This window comes from Haliaeetus albicilla, chromosome 14 (genome assembly GCF_947461875.1).
Source record: "Haliaeetus albicilla chromosome 14, bHalAlb1.1, whole genome shotgun sequence".
NCBI lineage: Eukaryota > Metazoa > Chordata > Aves > Accipitriformes > Accipitridae > Haliaeetus > Haliaeetus albicilla.
In genome coordinates, this window is record NC_091496.1 from 16,638,623 (window position 1) to 16,661,846 (window position 23,224).

The 23,224-nt window shown below is 41.6% G+C and overlaps 1 protein-coding gene across 1 annotated transcript in view; it reads left to right on the forward strand.

The window, feature by feature from the left end:
- The window catches only part of ABCD2 (ATP binding cassette subfamily D member 2), a 46,240-nt gene extending 23,428 nt beyond the window's left edge, over window positions 1-22,812 (forward strand). The window contains exons 7-10 of the mRNA XM_009927720.2: window positions 7,432-7,577; window positions 14,900-14,984; window positions 15,710-15,835; window positions 18,423-22,812. Of these exons, the coding sequence (XP_009926022.2) occupies window positions 7,432-7,577; window positions 14,900-14,984; window positions 15,710-15,835; window positions 18,423-18,633 (568 nt within the window). The 3' untranslated portion in view covers window positions 18,634-22,812. The remainder of the gene's footprint in view (window positions 1-7,431; window positions 7,578-14,899; window positions 14,985-15,709; window positions 15,836-18,422) is intronic.
- The last annotated feature ends 412 nt before the right edge of the window (window positions 22,813-23,224 follow it).

Here is a 23,224-nt window from a genome sequence, read left to right on the forward strand (position 1 = left end):
GGTACCTATAATGCTTATAAAATGGCCATAATAATGTTCCATGTATCCATATACATGATGCGTCTCTGTATTCTATACTGCCATGTTCTGTCCTGTGTAATGCAGTGTTTCACAGAGGATTAGGGAGGGAAGTCAGTGCAGTGTGCGGCTTCACTTGTTGGCAGAGTGTTTCACTGGAGACACACTACTGCTCTAGTATTACTTGCATATTCATATCCCAGTGCATGGAAAAAATGATGCCTTGGACAAATAAGCGTTGTAGAAACCCAGAGCAAAAGCAGCCTCTGCTCTAGAGGCTTCACTGTCTACACTTCCTCTTCTCTGTGAAGTAAGGTGTCACTTCTCATCTGCAAAACCATGAATGATTTGGGATCTTTCTGAAAGAGGGAAACTGCCTTGCTCATTGTGTTACGTTGCTGTGCTAAAAATCAGAAACACCTCTTAGGCTGGGGTATGCCTGGTGGGACTGGCAGGCTAAATTCTTGTCCTGAACAGCTCACTGTTCTTTCTTCAATTCATTGATCTTCATGATCATCCATCCAAATAATCCTTTTATCATCAGGACTACCAGAGGCATGAAAAGACTGGGCCTGCAAAAATTGGATGTTTAAGAAAAGGAGAGTATTTTTCCTTCATTTGTCTGGCTGGTTGATTTGATTCATTGCAGGAGGTATAATTATTTCAGATTGGATTAGCTGCTGGGATTTTGTAGAAATTGCCTGGGTTTTGTTTTTAATTATACATGTGTTCTTGTGTTCTTTCTGTTGTCTCTGCCTATCACAAGGTACAGATAGACTGAACTGGATAATTTTGTGAGTTGTTTGCCTTAAACTTTTATGCCATCTGACCAGTTCTAGTTATATTGTAAGTGATCTTCATAATGGTAAATAAGTAAATCATGAGATGAGATGATACCTGAGCATGAATAGTGCTTTAAATTAAAGACTACTTTTACCTTTCAGGTTATTATTTCTTCCCAGATTATTTTCTTGCAGAGATGTGCATAGCTTCTTTGGAAAGAAAGCCACAGAGTGATTCGTGTGATTTTTTCAGCCTTTGATATCAGATTCTAATTATATGCATTGAGAATTCAGCTTTTCATACTGTGCATTTCATTTCCTGTTAACTATGTTAATGGCTATAAGCTATTACATTCCACTCTGGTAACTGATCTATCTGAAATATTTAGAGGATGTTCATGGCTAGTTCTGTATAACTGGAGAGGAGAGTTCAGTGTAGGGTATTTTAAAGAGAGATCAATTATTTATATCTTTAGAAGCATTGCTGAAACTTTAGCTGGCCTTAAAATCCCTTGAACTAGATACAATGCAATAAACTGAGCCTGTGCTTTTTTAACATTTTGCTAAATATTATATTATTTATTACTTTTAGTGATACCACCTTTTAGTGATAGCTCTTTAGTGATACCACCTTCCGTGTGAGAGTAGTGGATACAACACTACTTAAAAAGAACTTAATTCACATTCATTCAAGACATTTTATTTTCTCAAAGTTGCAGTAGTGGTTGGTGGTGCCATCATTAGTTTTTTGCTGTCTGTTTTATTAACGTCATCAAAGAACTATTAGGAATCCAGATCATTTTACTTAGTGGAGGTTGGCATTTCTTGAGCATCACTGTTGATCAAGCTTTGCTGCTGTTGAAAACTGTTGAATTTTTACTATTTACCTAAATCAGGAGCATGGCAAGAGCCAGAGTTCTCCTGAGGTGATTCCAGCCGAGGTATTACAGCATGTAAAAAACTAGGATCTTGGCACCAGCAAGGTGATGGAAAGTTCTAAATATAGGTGGATTCCCTAGATAGTCAGGCGGAGATTTAGGGCTTTTGGAAAATCAGCTAAAAAATTTGTGCAGTAGGTAAAGGGAGCCACCTAGAGTTAATCCATAGGAATCTCTAAATATAAATGTATGCCTGAACTCCTGCCTTATACTGAAGTTTAGGTGCCAAACTGATACCTAAATGTTAAACCCCTTTATCTATAACAAGCCCTCTCCTGAGAGCAGGTACCTAAATAAGATTAGAACCCCCTTTAATATGTTTTTATAAAGCTACTGAAGGATTAGGATAGTTACTGCCTTTTATATTTAAGAACACTGGGAAAAAAAGTAGTAACATAAATGGTATATGGCACAAGGACTGGTACTAAAGTCTCTCTGACTGATGTAGTATTATAATTAGGTTCTTTCCAATAACTCTCTCTTCAGACACGTGATTCCTGCTTCTTAGCAGCAGTTTCCTTGCTTCAGTGGGAAGATTAGAAGGTGCCCTCCCTTTGACTGCTCTTTAGCCTGGACACTAGCCTAGAAAAATGGGAATCTGATGCCCTGCAAGCTGAGAAGAACTTAGCATGAACCCCGTTCTTGGAACAGATTTGCCAACCTTTACCTTGTCATACAGCCCCTCATCTTGCATCTCGAGTAGCTGCAGTGTTTTGTGCTGGACTTAAAACTGTTGCTTTCATATCCCATGCTGTACTAGACCTTCCGGGGAATTAGCATTTGGGCACAGCTGTAGGTGTGAGCTGTGCCCTTGGCTTTCTGGACTGGAAATTCTTCAGTGCAAGCACTGATTCCTTAAGATCTTCCAGGTTTCCTAGGAAGATACCTCCATGGCTGAAGCTTGGACTCCAGTATCATCTTCTTGAATAGAAGTGCCTAAATTTGGAATACATTTTATTTTCGATGTCAAATCAAGCACTCTGAATTGCACTCTGAAGCTATCCTAATCTCCTTTGAAAAGCCAAGCTGCAATTTATCTGAAAAGGAGAATCCCAGGGGTAGTGTTCCCCTTTCTCTCTCCTACTTGGGATATATTAGAGAGGCATCTTGTCAGCCAGAGACAGAAACTTAAAAGATGGGTCAGTCAAGAGTTTATAGTTGCATTACACATAATTTTCCTACATAAGTTTGCATATCTGTGAGAATAATATTGGAATAATAACTGCAAACACACTTAGACAGCAAATGGCAAGTCAGGTCCTGATTGCTCAGTTGGAGGCATGCAGATGGGTTCCAGAATCACAAGCCCCATGTTTTTAGGCTTTACCTTCCATGGAGGAAGTGTTAATCACAGTCTGTGCCAAGGAAGGCGAGGTGAGCTTCAGACTGTACCTGGAAGCATTTCCTTGGGCACTTACATTGGACTAATATCCCTTAACTTCTGACGCCAGCCACTTAATTAAGATATATTTTTGGTCCCTTTCTTATTCCAGGGTGCTTATAATTAAAACTCTGACCATTCAGATTGCTTTATGGACTCTCAAAGTGCATATTGATTAGTTGCTATAATTCTTTAAAATAATATTATGGATGTCAGAACAGGTTATAAGTTCTGTCAGCACAGTTTATTTTGCATGGAAAATGAAAACACCTTTGAATACATTCAGGAAGTATTTGTAAACATTTCAAGTGGATATGGCTTGTTCTGATTTTGGAGTAGAAATTTCTTGACATCTAAGCAAGTCATCTTCCTTAACTTGCTACCCAAAAGAGTGAAGCCGTCTGCTCTTCAAGACATCAGAGAATTACTAGATGTTATTACTGCCTGGTTACAGCGTGCAGTGTTAATCTACAATCCCTTTGAATTGGCATTATACCTCTGTCTTTATGCCTAACAGCTCCAGCGTGTAAGTCCTCTGTTTGGAAAGATAAGTGACTGGTATGTACTCCAATATGTTTTGCAGCACCTGCCCCTTTCTCCCTCCCCAAAGCTCACCTCAATAAAGAAACCATATCATCGGCAACACTTGCCCTTCCTCCCCATATGATTTCTCTAATATTTTGCCAACATTGTACACAATGTCATGTGTCAGTAGGACACTGGGGAATTGTCCATACCACAGGCTTCAGATTGCAGCGCATCTTGTTATCATCTTTTTTTAAAGCCTGCACTGCAAGGGGGAAGCTGTAAGCCTTAGGGATGATGGCTTGTTACTAGCAGAATGAAGTTACAACTCTGCCAAGTGGAGTGCTAAGTGCACCAAACAGAAATTGGTGATGCAATAAAACCATCAAACTGACTGAAAAAAGATCAGTTTATGAGAACTGAAAGCATCTCTTCCAATAAATGCCTTGAAATCTCAGAAAACAAGGCAAGATGCTTTCTTAGCTTTCTGGAGGTTCGGTACCAAAGCTTTAAAACAGGTTTACTGATCTTAAATCCTGTCTTTAAAAACAGTGTAGGAATCTTTCTTCAGAGAGCAGAGAAAGAAAGAAAACAATTGCAGAGCTATTACTGTCAAAGACATGGCCTCTGCACAGCAGAGGAGTTGCTTTCAGAGACTGTAAGAGTGCTTCCTTTGAGACTGGAACCCAGACACTCTGGCTGAAAGGAAAAACTCCATCAAAAATCAATTAAGTCCAGTTAAAATAGAGTATTACTTCAGGACAAAAAGACAGTTTTTGTTGTTTGAACTGCTAAAAATTTAATGAAAACAATATTTTAACAAGGAGCTTACTGGCAAAGCCAAAATTTCACTGTTGCTGTATCCAGTTACCCATACTTCTTACTACTTAATGTCTAGGTATCACACACATGTAACCTCAATTGATGTTTAACAGGTTTTAGTGTGTTTGACTTTGTGGCACGGTAGGTAAGGAGGCTATTGTCTTCAAGTTATGGATAGAGAAATCTGGTTTAGTATGAGATTATGAGAGTATGAGTTAGATGAGATCTCATCTAACTTTAGCTCTTTAGAAGTTAATTACCTAAGTTAGTTGTCTGGGCTCCGTTCACCATTGAGGGAGAAGACACCCCGAGGAGGCAATGCATCCCCACCCTAAAAATAAATGGGATAAACCAACCACAAAGGTGCCTCTGTTGTCAAGAGTTGGAGCCCCAAACGAGACATCTCATGCTAAGCAAGATGAAGTGTCCCCTCAGGGACAATGAGTGGCTCCCTATAGGATGGGGGAAGCAGAACGTGCTCTCCCACCCCCCCAGGACAGACCTGTAACCATAAGCCATTCTTCCTCTCTGCTAGTTAGTCAGTAATTGATGGGGTTTGCTATTCCACTGCAGGCTGGGCTTTTCTTTAATTTTTACAAACTAGGTGGGTAGAGGCGTGCTTGCTGGTACTGGTGTGTTCAGATGGGAGGCCACAAGGAAAATCCAGTTGTACCAGGAAGCGGTGCTGGTGACTCAATAAACAGCATGGCAACAAGTGTCCTGGCACAGTGCTTTTCAGCATTGCCTTCCTGGTTGTGCTGTAGGTTAAGTCTCAGAGCTGCTAGTCATTACAGGATCATACTTCACAGGAGTAAGGTATTAAACCCCAGACAAATCATGTGATAGGTAACTCTGTCCTCCTGCCCTTACCCTTACACAGTCTTATGCACAACCGGATTCTTTCCTGAGCCCAGGTGGCGTTGCTGTCTTCTGTCCCAGAGATGGCAGCAGTCTGGAGCAAGTGAAGTGATTTCTACATATGCAAGAAATAAAGCCTTTGGGGATTTTAGGTGGAGAGCACTATGGAAATGTAATATATCATTACTTCATGAAGTTATATAAAGTTTAGAGTTGAGATTTTGCAATATCCCTATTAATGTAAATGGTTCACTGTACTTGATGCTAGTGTTTATGCAGCAGCCCAGAGCAGCACTTTTCCCACAATGAGCAGAAAGCACAACAATGAGCAAAGAGGAGCAGCAATGCTTGTATTTCACTTGCGGTTCTGGTTTTGCTCCATCTGGGTGCCTGCCCACAGCAATGAGATGACCAAATATTTGTGAGCAGTTCACATCCCCTGCCCTTCCCACCCTCACTCAGCTGCTGGAGAAAGTAGTTTAACTAGGGGTGGGTACAGACAGTTCACCATGGATGTCTGCAGCATTAAACCCAATGCAGCTGATGCCAGCTTGAATATGACTTTCAGTTCACGTTGCAGCTTTAGTTCTGTAATTCTACAGCTGTTGCATTATGAATTCCGTCAAATTACTCTGTGGTGTATTTTAGGGACTCTTAAGAATAACAATGGGTAAATCCACCCCTTCTGCAGAGCCAAGGGAAGGAAGAAATCTACTAAGGTATTATAAGTCTCTGTCAGGGAAAGCCTCTGCATGGCTGAGACCTTCCCACTACGCAGGTCCAGAGCTCTTCATGGAAGAAAATTGACCTCTCATCAATGTGCTGTGAAGTTGTTGGAAGCAGTTCTCAGTGGCAAAAGCAAGCTGCCTGGAAGCCTCCTCGTTGCTGGCCCAATTTTAACCGCTCCTCTCCGTCATCATCCCGTGGCACCACAACTTTAATAAAACTAGCATTCTTTTGGCAGATGAACTCAGAGGGAGTTAGTGTAACTCTTGACGCAGAAAGGGGGACAGAGTCCGGAGCCTGACTGTTCTTTGGCTGTGGCCTTCCCTTCCAAACTCAAAATCTAACAGATCATTCCTGGGGTGTTTGCAGCTTCCAAGAGCTATCAGCAGTGTCTGTGGGACAGGATGGATATTTATCCTTCACAAGAAATCCTTAGAACAAGAGCAGCAAAAGGGATGGTCAAATAGATGTGTCTTAGATTGCCTTTGCTATCCTAGCCTGAATATTTTAGAGATGTAAAACTGTTCTTTGAGCTGACTTTGTTTAGAGACTAGGAGGATTTTTGGGGCCTGGGCTGTACCAGAGGCTGGGCACAGCTTATGACATTGTGGAGACTGTCCGTAGCCATTCCAGGGACATGGCTGTGATTGAGGACTCTGGCTCCAGAGTGGAGACACCTTGTTTTAGTAAGACGGATGGTATTACCTGGTCTGGGAACATGGTGATTTAGAAGCTGCTTCACATACAGCTCAGCCTTGTGCTTGGCAAAGGGAGGCTGGTGCTGGGAGGTTTAAGCTGATCAACTTCTCTATTGTATGCTTTTTTTGCAATTCAGAAGTGTTACAATGGCTTCTAGAGCCAGCTAAGTTACGCATGGTCTCAATTCTGCAATCCAGAACAGTAGTGTGCAAAGGAGGCTTTCAATGCTCTCCTGCCTGACTTGGGTGTCTGCTGCTGCACCATGGAAGTCTTTCCCAGTTTGAGCTGCAATGTTTTTGTTACAATTTGCTTTTAACTTGTGAGTGTTTAATTCAATTTCTAAATCTCTAAGCATACCAAACCTTGAATACAGTAGAGTTTCCCTGATTCCAAGTGAAAGTATTCAGAATGAGCTATGAAGTGGATGTTTATTCTGCCTGATCTGTCATTTTGTTTTCACGCTAATACTACCCCTGTTGCTACCCTGTAATCAGCTGTTATGGAAACAATACATTGTCCCTAGGGTAAGTTTAGAAAAACATTCACCAACAATGCACCCACAGATAAATCCAGTTTTAGCAACATGGTGTTTAAAGCATTATAGTCTACTCACAGAGCGTCAGCAAGAGGCACTCACTTGGAGCCAGCTCAAGATTACTGGTTTCTCTGTATTGTTTCTCAGGCCCTACATGTCCATTGGAACGCTACGTGATCAAGTCATCTATCCAGACTCAGTGGATGACATGCACGAGAAAGGCTACCAAGATCAAGATCTGGAGTGTATCCTGCATATGGTTCATCTGTACCACATAGTTCAAAGAGAAGGAGGTAAATTGCATTTTTTTGTTAAAAGCTTTACAAAATCCATTCCTCATGTGTGTGTCTTAGTGAGACTAACCTTTACTTACTGAACTGGCAAAACTGGATCCAGACCTTTTGTGGTTGTGGGAGCTGCACAACCACATGGTTGTTGCTCCTGATGCTAACGGAGGGAGAAAAGCTAAGTGCTCCTCTCCTCCCCAGTAAATCCATGCCCAAGCTGAACATCCTTGTTCTCTTGTAATGGCCAGCCTTTTCATGGTATTGTGAGATCACTGACCTTCCTTCATTTTCTTAGAAAATGTAACCTGTCTTAAAACTTGTAATGTCACTGACTACATCAACTCGAAAGCATGTGAATGAACAGAGAGTCAGGTCTGCTTTCATCTCCCTGGTTTGTGGGATCAGCAGGACTATGTGCCATGAGAAGGAGTGTCTGATACCACACCACCAGGGCGAACAAGTTAAAAATAACCAAACGACACTGGCTGGTAGTAGAGTGTTGCCATCTACCACTTGCTCTTTAAGTTGCCATGTGTTCTCGGTGTCGTTTGTCCTAAGAATAGGGGACAGTGTAAATACACTGGCACAGTAAATGTTAAGATGCTAAAGTCTTCTCTTTTGTCTAAGGAACTGGAGCATTTCATGGCTTTTTTTCCCAAGCATAGCAATAATTTTCATCCTTTTGTTCCCACCAGCCACTAATCTCTAGTTTGAATATCCTCCCCATCATTATGCTTTTAAAACAGACATAGGACAAAGGTGGTAACATTTAGAGAGAAGGAGGATCTTCAGACCCCTCTAAGGAGCTGACATTGGGAGTGCTGGATGTACCTTGCCTCTCTCTGCCTGCTGTCAGTGCTCCTTTTTGAGAGGGTACTTCAGGTGCATTGCCTCGTAATGTGTGTGCTTGGTGTCTCTCAGGATTGTTCTGGCAACAGAGAGTAGTGCCTCAGCCACTGGGAATCCCAAGGCAATGTCTAAATTGCCATTCCTGGGTGGCAACCTGTTGCTCTGTTCAAAAGGCGGAAGTTGTATTTTATTTTTGAAGTATGCATGGACACTCATCTGGTATCTTTTCTGCACATTTTAGAGTGGGGAGTAGTAATCATTTACAGCAGCAATTGTATACCTACAGATACTTCTCCACCTCACAGTCCAGTTGATAGACTCTCATCTTTCCACGGGTTAATGCTTCTTTGTTAAGAATGTAGTAATGAGTGTTGGCCCTCAAGTTGCAATAGAAAATAAGAATCTGCCATCATTCTGATTCATATTATTATTCAGATCTAATACTGACACAAGGGTTGAAAAGTGGGCAGAGCACTAAACTCAGTGACCGGAATAATTGCAGAGAAGGCCTCTACTCGTTACACTGACATTACAACTATTCCTGTTAGTATTCCTGAGTCACTTACTTCACTATGTGAAGTGCCCAGATTGCAGAAGAACAAGCAGATGTGTTGGAATGGGGAGCTTGGAATGGGAAGCTGGAAAAGGAGGAGCAGTTAAATTGTCAGTGGCAAGAAGCCACTGTGGAGTGTGCATTTGTAGCCTGCTGGTACTTGTAGATGTGCTGAAAAACACATGACCCTCAGTGGCCAAAACCATATCCCCAGCAGTCTCTGAATGCACATTGTTGTGGTTTATAACCCTGCAGCTGGAGCGTGTAACTGATGATGGAGCAGTTACTGTGCTCCACGTATGAGATGCTGTTGGCTAGGGTCAGTGTTCCATATTGCCAAACTGAAACCCCAGATTTGGATCAGTCTTGCTCTACTTTCTGTGCCAAAGAAAGTATTTATTGCTGACTCCATTCTTGCTCTTCTGCCTGCCTGACTGTGCATGCGAGACACACACTATCCATAAAAAAGTCTAGAGGACACTGTTAGTGTTCACTGGTACTCTGTTGAAACTCCACTCAGGATAAAGGCACACTGCAAAAGTCTGCACAAACAAATGTTCAAAAAATAGTGTCTTAGGTACTTTGCGATCTAAAATGACAGAAGTGGGCAAAGCCGGAAAACAGAGGGAGAGATTACCATATACCAGGAAATTTTTAGGACTATAATACACTTACTTGATCCCTTTTCTCCTTGGGCATTTGCAGGAGAAAAGTACCAAGGTAGGAGCAGAGAGGAAACCCATGACATATGATTTGACACATTACATGGATTTCATATGCTTACATATTCTTTAGAGCTCCCCCAGTCTGGGACAAAGACTGATATTCTGGTTTTTTGAACCAGCAAGCCAGAGAAATACTTGTTGAAAGTGAACAATTGAAATTTTTGTTTATACGTAGCTGAATCATTTTTTTTAATTCCAGTTTTTATTTGATGCTTTTACTTAAAATCAGATTTTTAAACTAAAATTATTTCTATTAAAAATTGAACTTTTTTCTTTGCAAAATAATTAAAAATCCCATATAAAGCTTGTAGAACAAGGGATTTGCCCCAAACTGTCTTTTTCCTTTTTGCAAACTGCTTTGATGATTGACAAACACTGGCATTTTCCAACAGAAAAAAAAGTTTTGCTGAAAAATTCCCAGCAAGTTTCTATTTATGTATTATATACACTTTTTGAAAATGTACTACATCTGGAAAAAAAAAAAATCAGTGAAACCATTTTTAGTTACTTAGATTCTTGTGGATATCTGGGATATGTTCATACTGTTTTGAACTGTTTCCATAAACTGTTCTAAGAATGGAGGTAACTATCTGTCAGTCACTGAATTACAGAAGTCTAATATAATTCAATATTTTTTCACGTAGATCCTCTTGTCCTTCAGAGCCTTACCTCTGTCTCTTTCCCTTTCACCTATCCCCTGCAGTATTAGGCCTCTACCAGACAGCAGGCTCCTTAGGGCATGACCCTGTTGTGCTTTAAGTGATCATGAATGTCGTGCATGTATAATACGATGCTTTGCAGTTTTGTGTTCTGCTCCCTGTGGGCAGTTATGAAAAAGCCAGATGGAGCCAGAAGTGCGCAACTCTGACTCAATTTATTTGTCCTGGTGTAATTTTATTGTCTTTGGCTGAATTGCTTCCACATTGCATCAGTACAAGGGTCACCAGAGTCCAAGTGTGAAATAGCCAACAAGAGCCTGACATTGTTCTTGTTGTTGCCAATGGCAGAAATTCCTCTCTTTTTCTAGCAATAAGATTTGACCCAGTTAGAAGTAAATAGAATAGTTACAAGAATAAGTAGCCGAGTTTGGCATTAGCTTCTGTGTTATCCTCATGAAACTTTTTTCAGTCAGTAGCAACAGAATACACCAAAACCACCAAAATAACATCTCCCTCCCCACCACCACCATTCCTGATGTCCGTGAGCTGAAGCCCTAGAAGAAACCACTGCAACTGCTGATGATAGTAGCACCCCTTGCTGCTAGGGGCAGAATTTCCTTCCCACTGAATCCCACGCCGTTATTTTTCTCACCTGCTGGATATTAGAGGGATGCCATTTCGTTACTTACCTTTATATTATCAATAAGGTGTCCCCATCGACACCTGCAAAGTTGCTAGCTCTACCAGAACAATAATTTCATACAAAATGAGGATAGCAAAGAAGGTTGTATTCAGCACAGGCGGTGAAAGGGCATGCCCAGAAATCGTGGGTAATAGTGTGGAGATGTGCAGTAGAAATACATAAAGTGGTTCCTTTTTGACCTGCTTTGAAAATCTGTACGCATGTAGCAAGTGTCAACTGTGAGCAGCCTTAGGCTGCCGATAACCTGTCACATGAGAGGAGCCATGAGTACGTGTAGCAGCATGCTGCATGCATGACCGGGCCTGTCAGGTTGGGGCTGATGACATTACTGAACAAGTTCAACCTGTTTATGGTTTCTCAGCACCCCAGATTATAATGATTCCTCATTATTTTGCACATTGTCATATCTCTGGGTCTTGTCCAGGGAATCTTTGTGCTAGGCCACGTATAAACACACAGACCAGCACATTTCCTCTCTCTGAGATTTTTTCTTCTGATCATTTTAGCCCTGAATTTGCTTTTGTTACTGGTACCAGCAGGAACTCTGGAGTGCTCTGCTGGCTTTTCCAGTGGCTCTGAAATCCAGAGACACAAATCCCTGCAGTGTCATGCTGTGCTGGGGCTCACCCAGTTGATGGTCTCTTTGTTCTTCCTCAGCTAAGGATTGCCCTTGCATATTCATCCTGCGCAGCACCCCAGCTCTCTTCTGTTTTGACAACAGCCTGGGGACATACGCTGTGCAAGAGGCCTCCATGTTCAAAAACTAACCAGGGGTGGACTCTCTGGCTGTAGTTTGCTGCAGTAGCCTTTCTTCTGTCATGAAGCTGTAACACTCCAGTCCATGTCTGATGAGGTGCATTGGAAGGTAGATCTGGAAAAGGAATTGTTAAGCCTGTCTTTTTATGGCAGCTGAATGCTCTGTCTTGCATGTAAGCGCGAGGATTCACAGGGATGAAGGATACACAGCGCTACAGACGCCAGATGTAACCCTTTCTTTGTTGTCAAATTTAGCTGGCTTTTTCCTTCAGAAAATTGAGGTAAAAGGAATTATAAAAGAAGCCATGCAAGAAAATGAAATGCTGCTGTCATGAGGCTATCACTAGTTTCTGCTGACAGCTGTATGTATTTCTACTGCTGTTACTCTGCCCCAGCACATTACACATGCTCTTTGTCTTTCTGGTTGCAAAAAGCATTTCTGTGACATCCACTGTTCATCACATCTGCATCATACCATGTGCAATCAAAGGCTAAACGTAACAAGAAGCTGGGCAAGGAATTTGGACTCTGAAAGCCAGGATTATGTTTGTACCTACTGAGAGATTTGTGCTGTGTTCATAGGCAAGGCATTTCATTTCTTCTCTGTTCATAGAAAGCCATTTCATGTCTTCATTTATAAAGTGGATGTAGCTACGGGTGACATACGCCACTGACTTGGCTGATATTTTCACAACACTAATGTCCTTCCCTGACGTGTGCCATGTCAGCAGGAAGAAAAGATAAACAAGTAGGTGCCTTATTGTTAATGCACAGTAGGAAGTCGGTTTATTGTGAGTTACATTGCCTCAGTGTTCAGAAGAAATTGTTCAGACATTAGAAAATGATTTTTAAAAGGGATATTAAAATGGATCCTTCCTTATCTGTTGTTTGAGACATTCCAAGTGGCAAATAGGAAAGTTGAGGGAGGGAGCTAGGCGGGAGGAGACAAGACGCACTTCTAATATTCAGTTAGAATGTAAGCTGAAGTGACCAGAGATGACCATTGTATCCTGGTAAAGGGAGGCTAAATCTTATACCTTTAGAGGAAATAATAGAATGATTTTGCTGACAAAGTGATGCTTCTTCTTGAACTTCATTCACTTTTTGTCTTTTTCTAAGTCTTTATAAATCGGCTGATCTGGAAGAAACTGTCTGAACGCAGGTACTGCTTCCCCAGGCGCATGTGCACATATGCACACCCATCCACACCCTAGCTCAGATCCAGATATAGACCTTGTCTATATTCTCAGCTTAAAGTAACAGAATATAAGCAGCAGCCTGAACACTGCCTTCAGAAGCATAGCTGTTTCTATGGCTTTCATGAAGGACCATTCCCATCCTTCGCCCCTAGCACCCTTTGCCAAAAAGGAGTGCTCCAGACATTTTACAGTCTTTTTTGGAAGCTGAAGGTGTCAGTGGAACAGCACTCCAACTCTCTGTGTGGTCCCAGCACCAGGACTGCTCAGCAGCAGCAGCCTCTGTGTATCTATTCCCTTTACCAGAATTCATCCAAATGGTGATTCAGTTAATTATTACACAACTCCATCTTTGCTAGGAGCCTGCTGATAGAAAGCACTGTATGTACCCCCGGGGGGGTGCCCACTGGGATCCTTAAACAAGAATGGAAGGAAACTAAGAAAAAACAATGGGATGAGTAAAGGTGATGTATTTCTGCTGTGTGCATGCCTGCTTTTTAAATCTAACTATATACACATATATTAAAAAATCATGACATTGTATTTTACAATTTTACGTATAGAAAATTCTTGGAATTCAGGCTCTAGCATTACCAATTCCTGTTTTCAGTCACACAGCCTCTCACTAGATGCTTCACTGAGGTTTTTGTTCAGACCTACCAAGCCCTGGTGTAGCACCAAGCACGGATCGAGCACTCCCCAGCCTCCTGCACCTTCACAAGCCCCACTTGTCTCACCCTTGGTCAGGTATCAGAAATGACACTGCCCACCCTCCTTGCTTGACCTTGTTTATAGTCTTTCCTGGCAGATGTTTATTTTCAGGTGGACAGTGGCAGAAAAGGCTTTTGGTCATGTCGTTAATTTTTTAGTTACAGTGCTTCTGGGCTGATTTGGAAAAATGTTCTTGCCCTCAGTCGACCCCGCTCCAGCTGCCTGTCTCATGAATAGATGATCTATTGAGACAAATATCTTACCAGATTTTCCTGGCATCCACACTCTCCCTTTTCAAAACTCGTCTATTTTGCTACTCTATCTGGATTGTTTGACTGAAAACTTATTTTCAATAGGGTAATTTGGTTTTTTAAGTTTTTCATTAGTGGGAATGAATCATGCCAGATTACTCACAGAAACACCAGTCCACCGGGAGATCGCAGATAAAATGCATCACAGTCCTGTTCCATGTAGCTGAAAGTGATGAAGAAAAGAACCATTTAGAGGCCAGCCATGCAGAATATTAAATAAGGATACACAGTGATATAACAGTTGTGGGTCATTTCTAAGTACAAGGTAGTGAGAAGTTTGTATAAAAAATCCTCCTGTCTGTATGCAATTTTGTGTGTTAGCTGCTTGTCTGTGTATACAGAATTTCTCCATGTGTCTGCAGTCTGCATCTGTGTTTCTGTTGAATATGCTGACACTTATTCTTTGCCTACAGTAGTGAGTGGAGTCAGGCAGTGCTCTTTATGTTTTCTGCACTTTATTTCTTTGAATTTGTTTTTAAATTTCCACTCACACCTTTCAAGAAGGAATAGCAAATTGTTCTATAAAACAAACGTGACAGAAAAAATTGATTAGTTATACACAGGTAAAAGATGTTTTTTTCAAAGAGATGGTAAGTAAAGTTTTTGACAATACCTACATGACCAAGGAGGTTAAATTCCACTTTCAAAATTGACATGATATTTTGGACATTTTTCCAACTGAGTGCCAGTCAAAAGTCATTGAGGTGTTTCAGAAGATGTGATCCAGAACCCTGAGCTGTTTCTTCTGCAATGGAAATGCTCTTTATGATTTTGGTTGCAGATTGCAGACATGTTGCAAGTGAAGCTGCATTTGCTTCATAAACTTACATTGTCCTGATGTGGTTTGTTTGCATTTTTTTAAAAGGCTGGGATGCCATCATGGATTGGAAAGATGTCTTATCAGGAGGAGAAAAACAAAGGATGGGCATGGCTCGGATGTTTTACCATAAGTAAGCATTTTTATTTGTTCTTTAAGTAGCATCTGAAAATGAGGAAGAGTTTTGCTGTAATAATTTGAGCAGTAATAGACTATAATCTCAATGCAATATGCAATACTGCTAGATAGTTGCATAGGACCACAGACCTTGTTTTTTATTCAAACTCTGCTTTTGGTTTGGGCAGTACTTCTTACTTAAGCTTTGCTTTTGGCAACATAGCATTACATTTTCCAGATGTTCCTTTCTTTAACATCTTGGGCACAGACATTTTCCCTGCATCTGTCCTACAAATATTGCAGAAGTCTGATGGACTGTTGCAGAGGCTATAGGAATTTGAAAGCCAAGCTCCAAAACTTTTTGGGTTTGGAGACAGCAAGCATGCAAAGGCAGCCCAGTCCATATATAGCAGTAGACAGAAAGTTTCTGAGTTGGCTGTAGCTACTGCATGACTTGATGACAGGACAGAATAATACTAGGTCAAACTAGAACATAGAAGTTAGATCACTGTGTACTCAGATGGACCAGGAAATAAAACCCATTTCTCCTGGAAGCTGACTCGGCACCTGAATAATGCATGGAAACTTTATGTTGTTGCTAGCCACCTTCCAGCTGTAGATGAGAGACAGCCGTGTGGCAAAAATAGCTCTCTCCTTCCTGTTGTTCTTTCAATTAAACTTCGTACATGGGAATACTGTCCAACACATAGAAGAGTAATGTTCTTTATCTGCTTTTTAAAGGCCAAAATATGCATTGCTGGATGAATGCACGAGTGCTGTAAGCATTGATGTTGAAGGAAAGATATTCCAAGCTGCAGAAGCTGCTGGGATATCGCTGCTTTCTATAACACACAGACCTTCTCTTTGGTAAGTATGTTCAGGGATTTATCATGGTCCTTGCTTTTAGCTTTCTGACAAGCAGTGGGTTGGCCATTATTCTTTGTACTAGGGCAGTTGTTTAATCAATATCTACTGCACTTTCTAAGATAACTTGTCTACAATAATAGTGATGTAAATGCATTTAGCATTGATTTTTTTCATTCTTTGACATGTATTTATTCCTCCCTCTTATTTTTTTAAAGGTGTTTCAGTTATTAACTATTAATAGCAAAATGCAGGTATCTAAGAGGCAATTAATTAGTCCACCACACCACAGCCACAACAGATATCACCAGATTATTCTGTAAAGGTGACAAGATACATGAGCTGTCCTGGGGAAGTTTACCAATGCTTGGGAGAAGATGGGAAATATGGCAAGTGGTTAAACTACTTTTTGTTCTTCCATAGGAATAATACATCTGGTGTTTTAACTTCAGTTGTGTCCTCTGTCTGCAGGGTTTGTGAGCTTTCAAAATTTGATAGTCTATTAAAAAAAGAAATAAAAAGAAATATTGGAATTCTGAGAAACATCATTCTAGTGAGGGAGTACTAAGTATGGAAGAGTCCCTCAAAGGAAGTAAATGTAGTTACTGAATACATAAGCCAGCCAAATACTTTAAAGGGCAAAAGGAGATCAAGAATGTGTAAGCTGACATTAGCAGAGACTATTTGTTCTGAACTCCTTGATCTCTACTGTCAGATTGTTTGGTTTTTTTAAACTGATGACAAAAAATCCATTACCAGTTTGTTGTCTCAAAGGAAAGAAATTGTATCAGTGTCTGCTTCTCTGAAAGAGAATGGTTTCCCCAGCATCCCTCCTTCCTCTGTGCAGATGGTGACAGTGAAAATGGCTTTTATTGGATCAGGACCTAAATGTTAAGAAAAAATGTGTATTCTGATAGGGAAAAAATGTCACATAGACATTTGTTTTTAAAATAATGTAAATTACACTTAAAAAGAAAAGTAGTATTTACATTTTTTAAAGTTTAGCATTATTTTAAAACCACTGCTCAAGAAAACAGGTATTTGAGGGCATCTCACCTATAAATAATGATGATGCAGAGGGAAGTTATGTGAAAGAACTTGTGAGAAAGATCTTCTGAGTTCAGTTCCGTGCCAACATTCTTGTTTCCTAGTACTAGGGCAATTCAGGAAAGTTTGGGATTGTTCTTGTAACCTCAACAGTATTACTGAAATTAGCAGAAATCTGGTGGTTATGGGGGTTCTAGAGAAGTAAACAGAAGTGCTGAGTATTTAGAAATCAGCATCAAATGCCTTTGACTCAGATATGCTTCCACAGGGACTGCACCACGTAGACAAAAACCAGGTTCACATGCTGTTTTGTCATCCTCAAGATTATACCGGGAAATACTTGCTCTTTTAATCAAAATATTGGCTACTTTCCTAGATCACAAACATTGGATATCTCAACTAGCCATCTTAGCTTCCTGATTTTTTTGGGTTTTGGTGGGGGAAAAATAGAGGGATAGGTTAAGAATTTGGTGTCACAAAGAATAATATGCAAGAAGTGGTGAATATGAGCCTGGAGTTGAATCTCTTTTAAGTCCCATGTCATAAGCTATTGAGGTTATTAAACTGTCACGTTCCCTGGATGGGCTTTATAATCACTGTTTTATGATGCGTCTCATCTTCTATAATTTATAGTGATAAATTACACAGTCATACCAGCAGCTCTGAGGGAACTCTTTGCTCTTCCTCCTGCACCTCCTGATATATGTCTTGTCAGGTCTTGACAAACTCCACATGTACACCTTTGAATATTTTCGGTGCACACACCCTGATACTCACTGAAAGATCTGTGACTCCTACACAGACTATGCTATTTTGGCCCCTTGCATACTGAACCATGTTTTAGGACTGGAGGTTTCTTTAACCAACCTTATAAGATACCTGGGAACAAACTGAGGTGTAATTTGAAAAAGCTAGAGTTTTATCAGTAGCATCAGGTACACCGTGTCTGCCCGAATGTATTTTCTACTAAGGAGGCAAAACGTCTCTTCAGAAAGCAAGGTAAAGTGGGACTAGCCTTCCTGGGGGAGAAGGGAGCCGTGTCTGCTGCTGCTGTTCAAGCTCCTGGAGAAAAAGGAGTCTAGTGGAGTTGCAGTGAAGGCAACTTCTAAGAGGGAGGCAGAAAGAGGGAGGCCACCACCTTGGCCAGAGACAGCAGATGATGAGGGCACCCTCCACAGCCATGCTGCCCGCTCCTGCCAGCATCACTGCAGGTGATGTCCCCCGTGAGCTGCTCAAGGCACTGACCGCCCCAGCTGGGGAGCCCATACCAGTGCTGATGGCTTACAGCTGGCACCTTGCTGCTGAATTTCACTAGATGGCTTAGGGAGGTCCTGGTGACAGGCTTTAAAATACCCAAATCCCTTATGAAAGAGTGTCCTGGGATTATGAGTCACTGAAAAAGTCTTACCCAGTGATCCAAAACTGGACAACTCTCAACTTCCTGAGAGGCACCATTGAAAAGCGACACAGACATCCAAATTTGCGTGCAAAAATGAACCATCTGTTCCCTGAGCCATTACTAATGTTTTAATTTCTACTGCAGGAAGTACCACACTCACTTGCTGCAGTTTGATGGACAAGGCGGCTGGCGTTTCGAGCAGTTGGACACCACTATCCGTTTATCACTGAGTGAGGAAAAACAGAGACTGGAATCCCAACTTGCAGGAGTTCCTAAGATGCAGCAGAGACTGAATGAACTGTGTAAAATCTTGGGAGAAGACTCAGCACTTAAAACAATGGGCAAAGAGGAATAAATAATTTATGGTTTATGTTTTTAAAAGTATTTTTTTAGTTAAAAGCATTACAAATCCAGCCATTATCCTTTGCATGCATTGTGATAGAGGCTTAGAACATAGAGAAACACAGCCAGCAGAAAATAATACTCTGAATGCTATGTAAGACTTTAGCATTTTAGTATTAAGGAAGAAAGTGGTTGAACTGTGAAGAGAAAATAAGCAAATGCACAGAGTGTAAGATTAGTCATTGCAGCTTATGTTAATTCCTAGTGAAAGCCCGATTCACTGCAAGAAAACTACCAACACACTTAGGTTTTGTAGGTGAATTTTTGCCTGAGACTTGGCCTGCAGAATGTGCTCTTGTACCAGGTCACTGTGTGCGTATGATATGCCTGCTACGCAGAGCAAACCCGGCATGAAACTCAGGCATGGAGCACGGCAGAGGCAGCATCTGAGTGAGTATGCAGATGCATGCAAAAATCTCATTTGGGTATAAGAAACATTCTTTCAGCCCATGTAAAACCAAACTCCTGTTCTACTACTGAATTACATACACACCTTTACTTCCATAGGAAGGAGCATAGTAGGCTGACCAGAAGACATCTGTCCGAGCAACCCACTGCCCTCGTGACAGAGAAGCAGGGATAGAGCTAAATATGTAATACACTTGTGCTGTACTTTATGCCATTATGCATAGCTTCAGAGGCTCTTTACCCTTCATGATACATCAGTTCCTTTGGGGGATTATTTATGTCCCCTATTTGGTAACCTCTGGTGGGGGGATGGAGCACTGGGCCCGGCATCAAGCGACGTAGTTTTTGCTTGACTAAGTCTTCCATCTGCTCCATGGGTCTGATCCAGCTGGTGTCTTTCTCTGACCCAGTTCCTCCATTGGTAAAATCACAATATAGACACTTGTTTGTTCCACGAGACACTCTGTGATGAGAAGGATTGTAGGAGAGGAAAATACCAGTTTCTAACAATACACTGAATTCTCAGGCATGGCTGTCCTGCCAGTTAAAATGCTCAGCACTTATAAAGGTCTGTGAAAAGTTAGAGCATTTTATAACCACTAATTAGTATGCCTGCCATATTTTGCTAGAGTAGCTGAACACTGCCCTCCCTGTGAGCAAACACACCAGCTAACAGCTTTTCTTTCAGATGCACTCACTGATTGTCCCATCTGCTTTTCAGTTCAGTAGGAGCCTGGTCCCCAGTTGGTCAGAAGGTGCTTTAAACAGAAGCCCCTTAGACAGTGCTGGCCTGAGTGCCTTGCAGGAGGCAAAAGCTGGTGAATTAGAAATAAAGATGTGAATGAATTTAAGAGTTCCTGATCTGTTCTCCCTGGCTGCAAGTGCACGGCAAATGGGCAGCTTGGGAGTGAAGATCAGGAGGGGTAAGAGGCTTTGCAGATGGGTAAATGAGCCTTAGCCGAGATGTAGCAATCCTGAAGTTTGTTGGTTCTTTTTTTCCTAGAAGTGTGATTCCTTAGAAAATTTCTGTCTGGTGTGCTTAGTCTGAGCGGGGCAATGCATAAGCTGTTAGGAACTGTTAGGAGAAATATTTTGGGTGTATTTGCTGAGCTGGGAATGTTTGAGCACCCTGAAGTTAATATAAACTGTTTCATTTTTCCGATCACTTCAATAACAAGGGGAAGGTGAATTAACTCCCTCTGCCAAATCCCAGTCCCATGCACTAACCATTAGCCCATCTTCCTTCTCACCGTGTGCTCGTCTTGCTGCTTGGTACAGCACTTGCACCAGAAAATGGAGTAACTCTGCTCCTTGCTCCTCCAGAGTCTGTGGCTTGAATGTAACCCTGTAACCTTTCCTGGTGACAACAGTTTGTTCCTCTCATTAGTTTTCTCTGTAGAGTCCCCTGGGACATCTCACTGACACAGAAAGGAGTGCTTTTGGGAACCTTTGAAAGGGATGAGAAATTAAGGTTCAAGATAATAAGATGTTGTGTTGTTAAGTGCAGACTGGAGGTCACTGCTGTGGTGGATGACATATGCGCGCATTTTAATTTGCAATGTCTCTGCTTGTCCCTCTCCCTGAAGGCTAGCTTTCCTCCTTCTCATCTTCAAAGAAAAATTCAGAACTGCTAAGGAAAAAAAGAAGTCAGCCAAGAATCTGTTCTCGGTGAGCGTAAATGAGATGACTGATGATTTTAAAGGCTTGCACATTTCTGAGTTATGTTTCTCTAAGATGGTGATGAATCAGGCATTCATCGTATGCATGCCCTTGTCCCAGCTGCAGTGTCCTTCTGCTAGAGCAAAGCAGCCACAAAGCCATCTTTCCACAAGCCTCTCCCAAGGCAGGAGCTGAGTTGGAGGAAGGGACATTAGTGTTCCCCACCCCTCCGTTAAGCACTTTACCATGTGGCTGGGAGCTAAACCAGGGTTGACCAGTCCCTGAATGAGGAGGACACTGAAAAGTGCTGAACAATTGGCCCAATTCGGCACAGCTCCACAGCCTCCCACCAAAGCTCTGCCATGGCACTTGGGAGCCATTATGGGCAAGTGCAGCGCCTGAAATCTGCTGTACCACCTCGCAGATATCAAAGCTGGCCATCCCTCACGGCACAACAGAGACACATCTTCTGAGGAAATTGTGTTTAGAAGAAGGAAGTTTGTTTGCTGGTTTTTAAATGACATTATGCATAAAACATACAAAAGATACGTACATTACTGATTAAAATTTAATGAAAACTGAAATCGCTCCAGGATCAATATAATAGTATTTTCCTTGAAGTTTGGTACAGATTGGATCCAGTAACAGACTTAACCATTCCCATTCAGTAATATAGCATAAAATATCCTAGCATCTCATTCAGCTGTTGACATTCTCGTAGGTGTGACAAGAACATTAGAGGCTGGTATGAGAAGAAAATCTTCTCTAAATAGGAACTTTCTAAGCAATGCTGAGCCAGTTTTAGAAATATTTTCTGTACCAGGGCTCATTATTTTTAAAGTTAGTTTTGTGGCTGGAAGAGAAGCTGCCCTGGAGATTTTCTCTGCAAACTTTCTGAGTTTTTCCAAGGGCTGAGACGGGAGTCTCCGGTTCTGTTTCTGGAGAGTTTTGCCTCTGATGTAATACAGGGCACAAGCCAGCTCGCTTTTTATGCTGCTTCAGACCCAGATGGGAAAGCAAGAGCATAAGTGCATGCTTCCTGCTCAGGGAGATGCTGTTCTGCAGCCAAGGCACGAGGAGCACTTGGCCTTTGCAGTGCAAGAGGGTCAGAGCAGGGCAGGATGCCTTGGTGGAATCCTTTTTCGTGGTGCAGTGAGAGCTGCTCATCAGTTTATTCCCCTTCTGGCATTCAGGAGCCGGGAGGCCAAGGAAGTGACTTTTTGGCCTTCCTTCTGCCTGTCATATCTGGCTGGAGCTAGCCAGATCCAGCTCATTGTGTCGTGGCATCTATGCATTTAGGGCTGGATACTGCAACGTGCTCAGTGCGCTTAGCCTCCTGTGAGCACCCTCGCAGCCCCCAGGACTCAAGGCAGACTGGACTTGTCTGCGTCTGCATCCTAGAGGAGTACAGGTGCTGAGCAAAATTCACACCAGTCTCAGGCATGGATTAACTATACAATAAAAATATGAAGTATCCGCATCAGTTCATTCAGAGAATGTTGGGATTTTTTTGCAAGAATCTTCAGAATGAGAGGAAACGTTTTTTGTGCATGGGATTTCAGTATTTTAATGTAGGAGGAGTTTGTTTTTCACTTAGTTTTGGGACCAGACTCATTCCTGTTTTAGACTTGGAAGCCCTCCTTCTGCAGGGGTTGAAAACCCTACGTATCTTTTAGAGGAGTTTTTTGAAACCAGTGGGATTTGTATTTGAGTGAAGAATGAAGGACTGGGTATTCAATGGGATATTTTAGGGAAAATTGCAATAAAAATTATATCCTAAAGAAAATGAACACATCTACAGTCCCCTGAACATGTCTGAATGATGGTAATGCATGCCAAAGTCAAGTTTATGAGCCTGTGATCAGAGATTTCAATCGTATATAGAATGAAATCCCCCTACTGAGCTGTTCATGAAGCTTAAGAGAACTGAACTGCTAATCGAATGTGTCTTTGTTTTGTTTATGTTTGATATTAATGCCTTTTAAGAGCAGACAATTTATAAAGCAATAAATTATGCTTTACAGCTGTAATTTATTTCAACCTCAAATAAAACATGTTGCATTTACTTTGAGTTTACAGTGTTCCTTATGAATCATTCACAAAGCAGTCAGGACCTGCCTGTGTGTGCTCTGGGAGAATACCTCACACTGCCTTTCTGTCGCCTTATTTCTGATTATGGCTCATTCTGCAGCACCTGCTTTGTATTTTTTAAATTAGTGTCTTTAACCTCATGTAAGTGAGACAATCTATGAGAGGGTAACAGTGACGTGTTAAAAATACTGCACCGACCCAATGCAAGTTTATTGTGTATGATCTGTATTCAAACAGGCAATTAAAAAGGAGATTGTGATGGTGGCTGATGCAGGGCTAAGGAGCCAGCTGGGTCCTGGGGCTGACCCCCCAGTGAGAAACCAGGCTGGGATGAGGTCTGGGAAAAAACAGTCCAAGAGAGCCCATGGGAGGAGCCATGTGTTGGA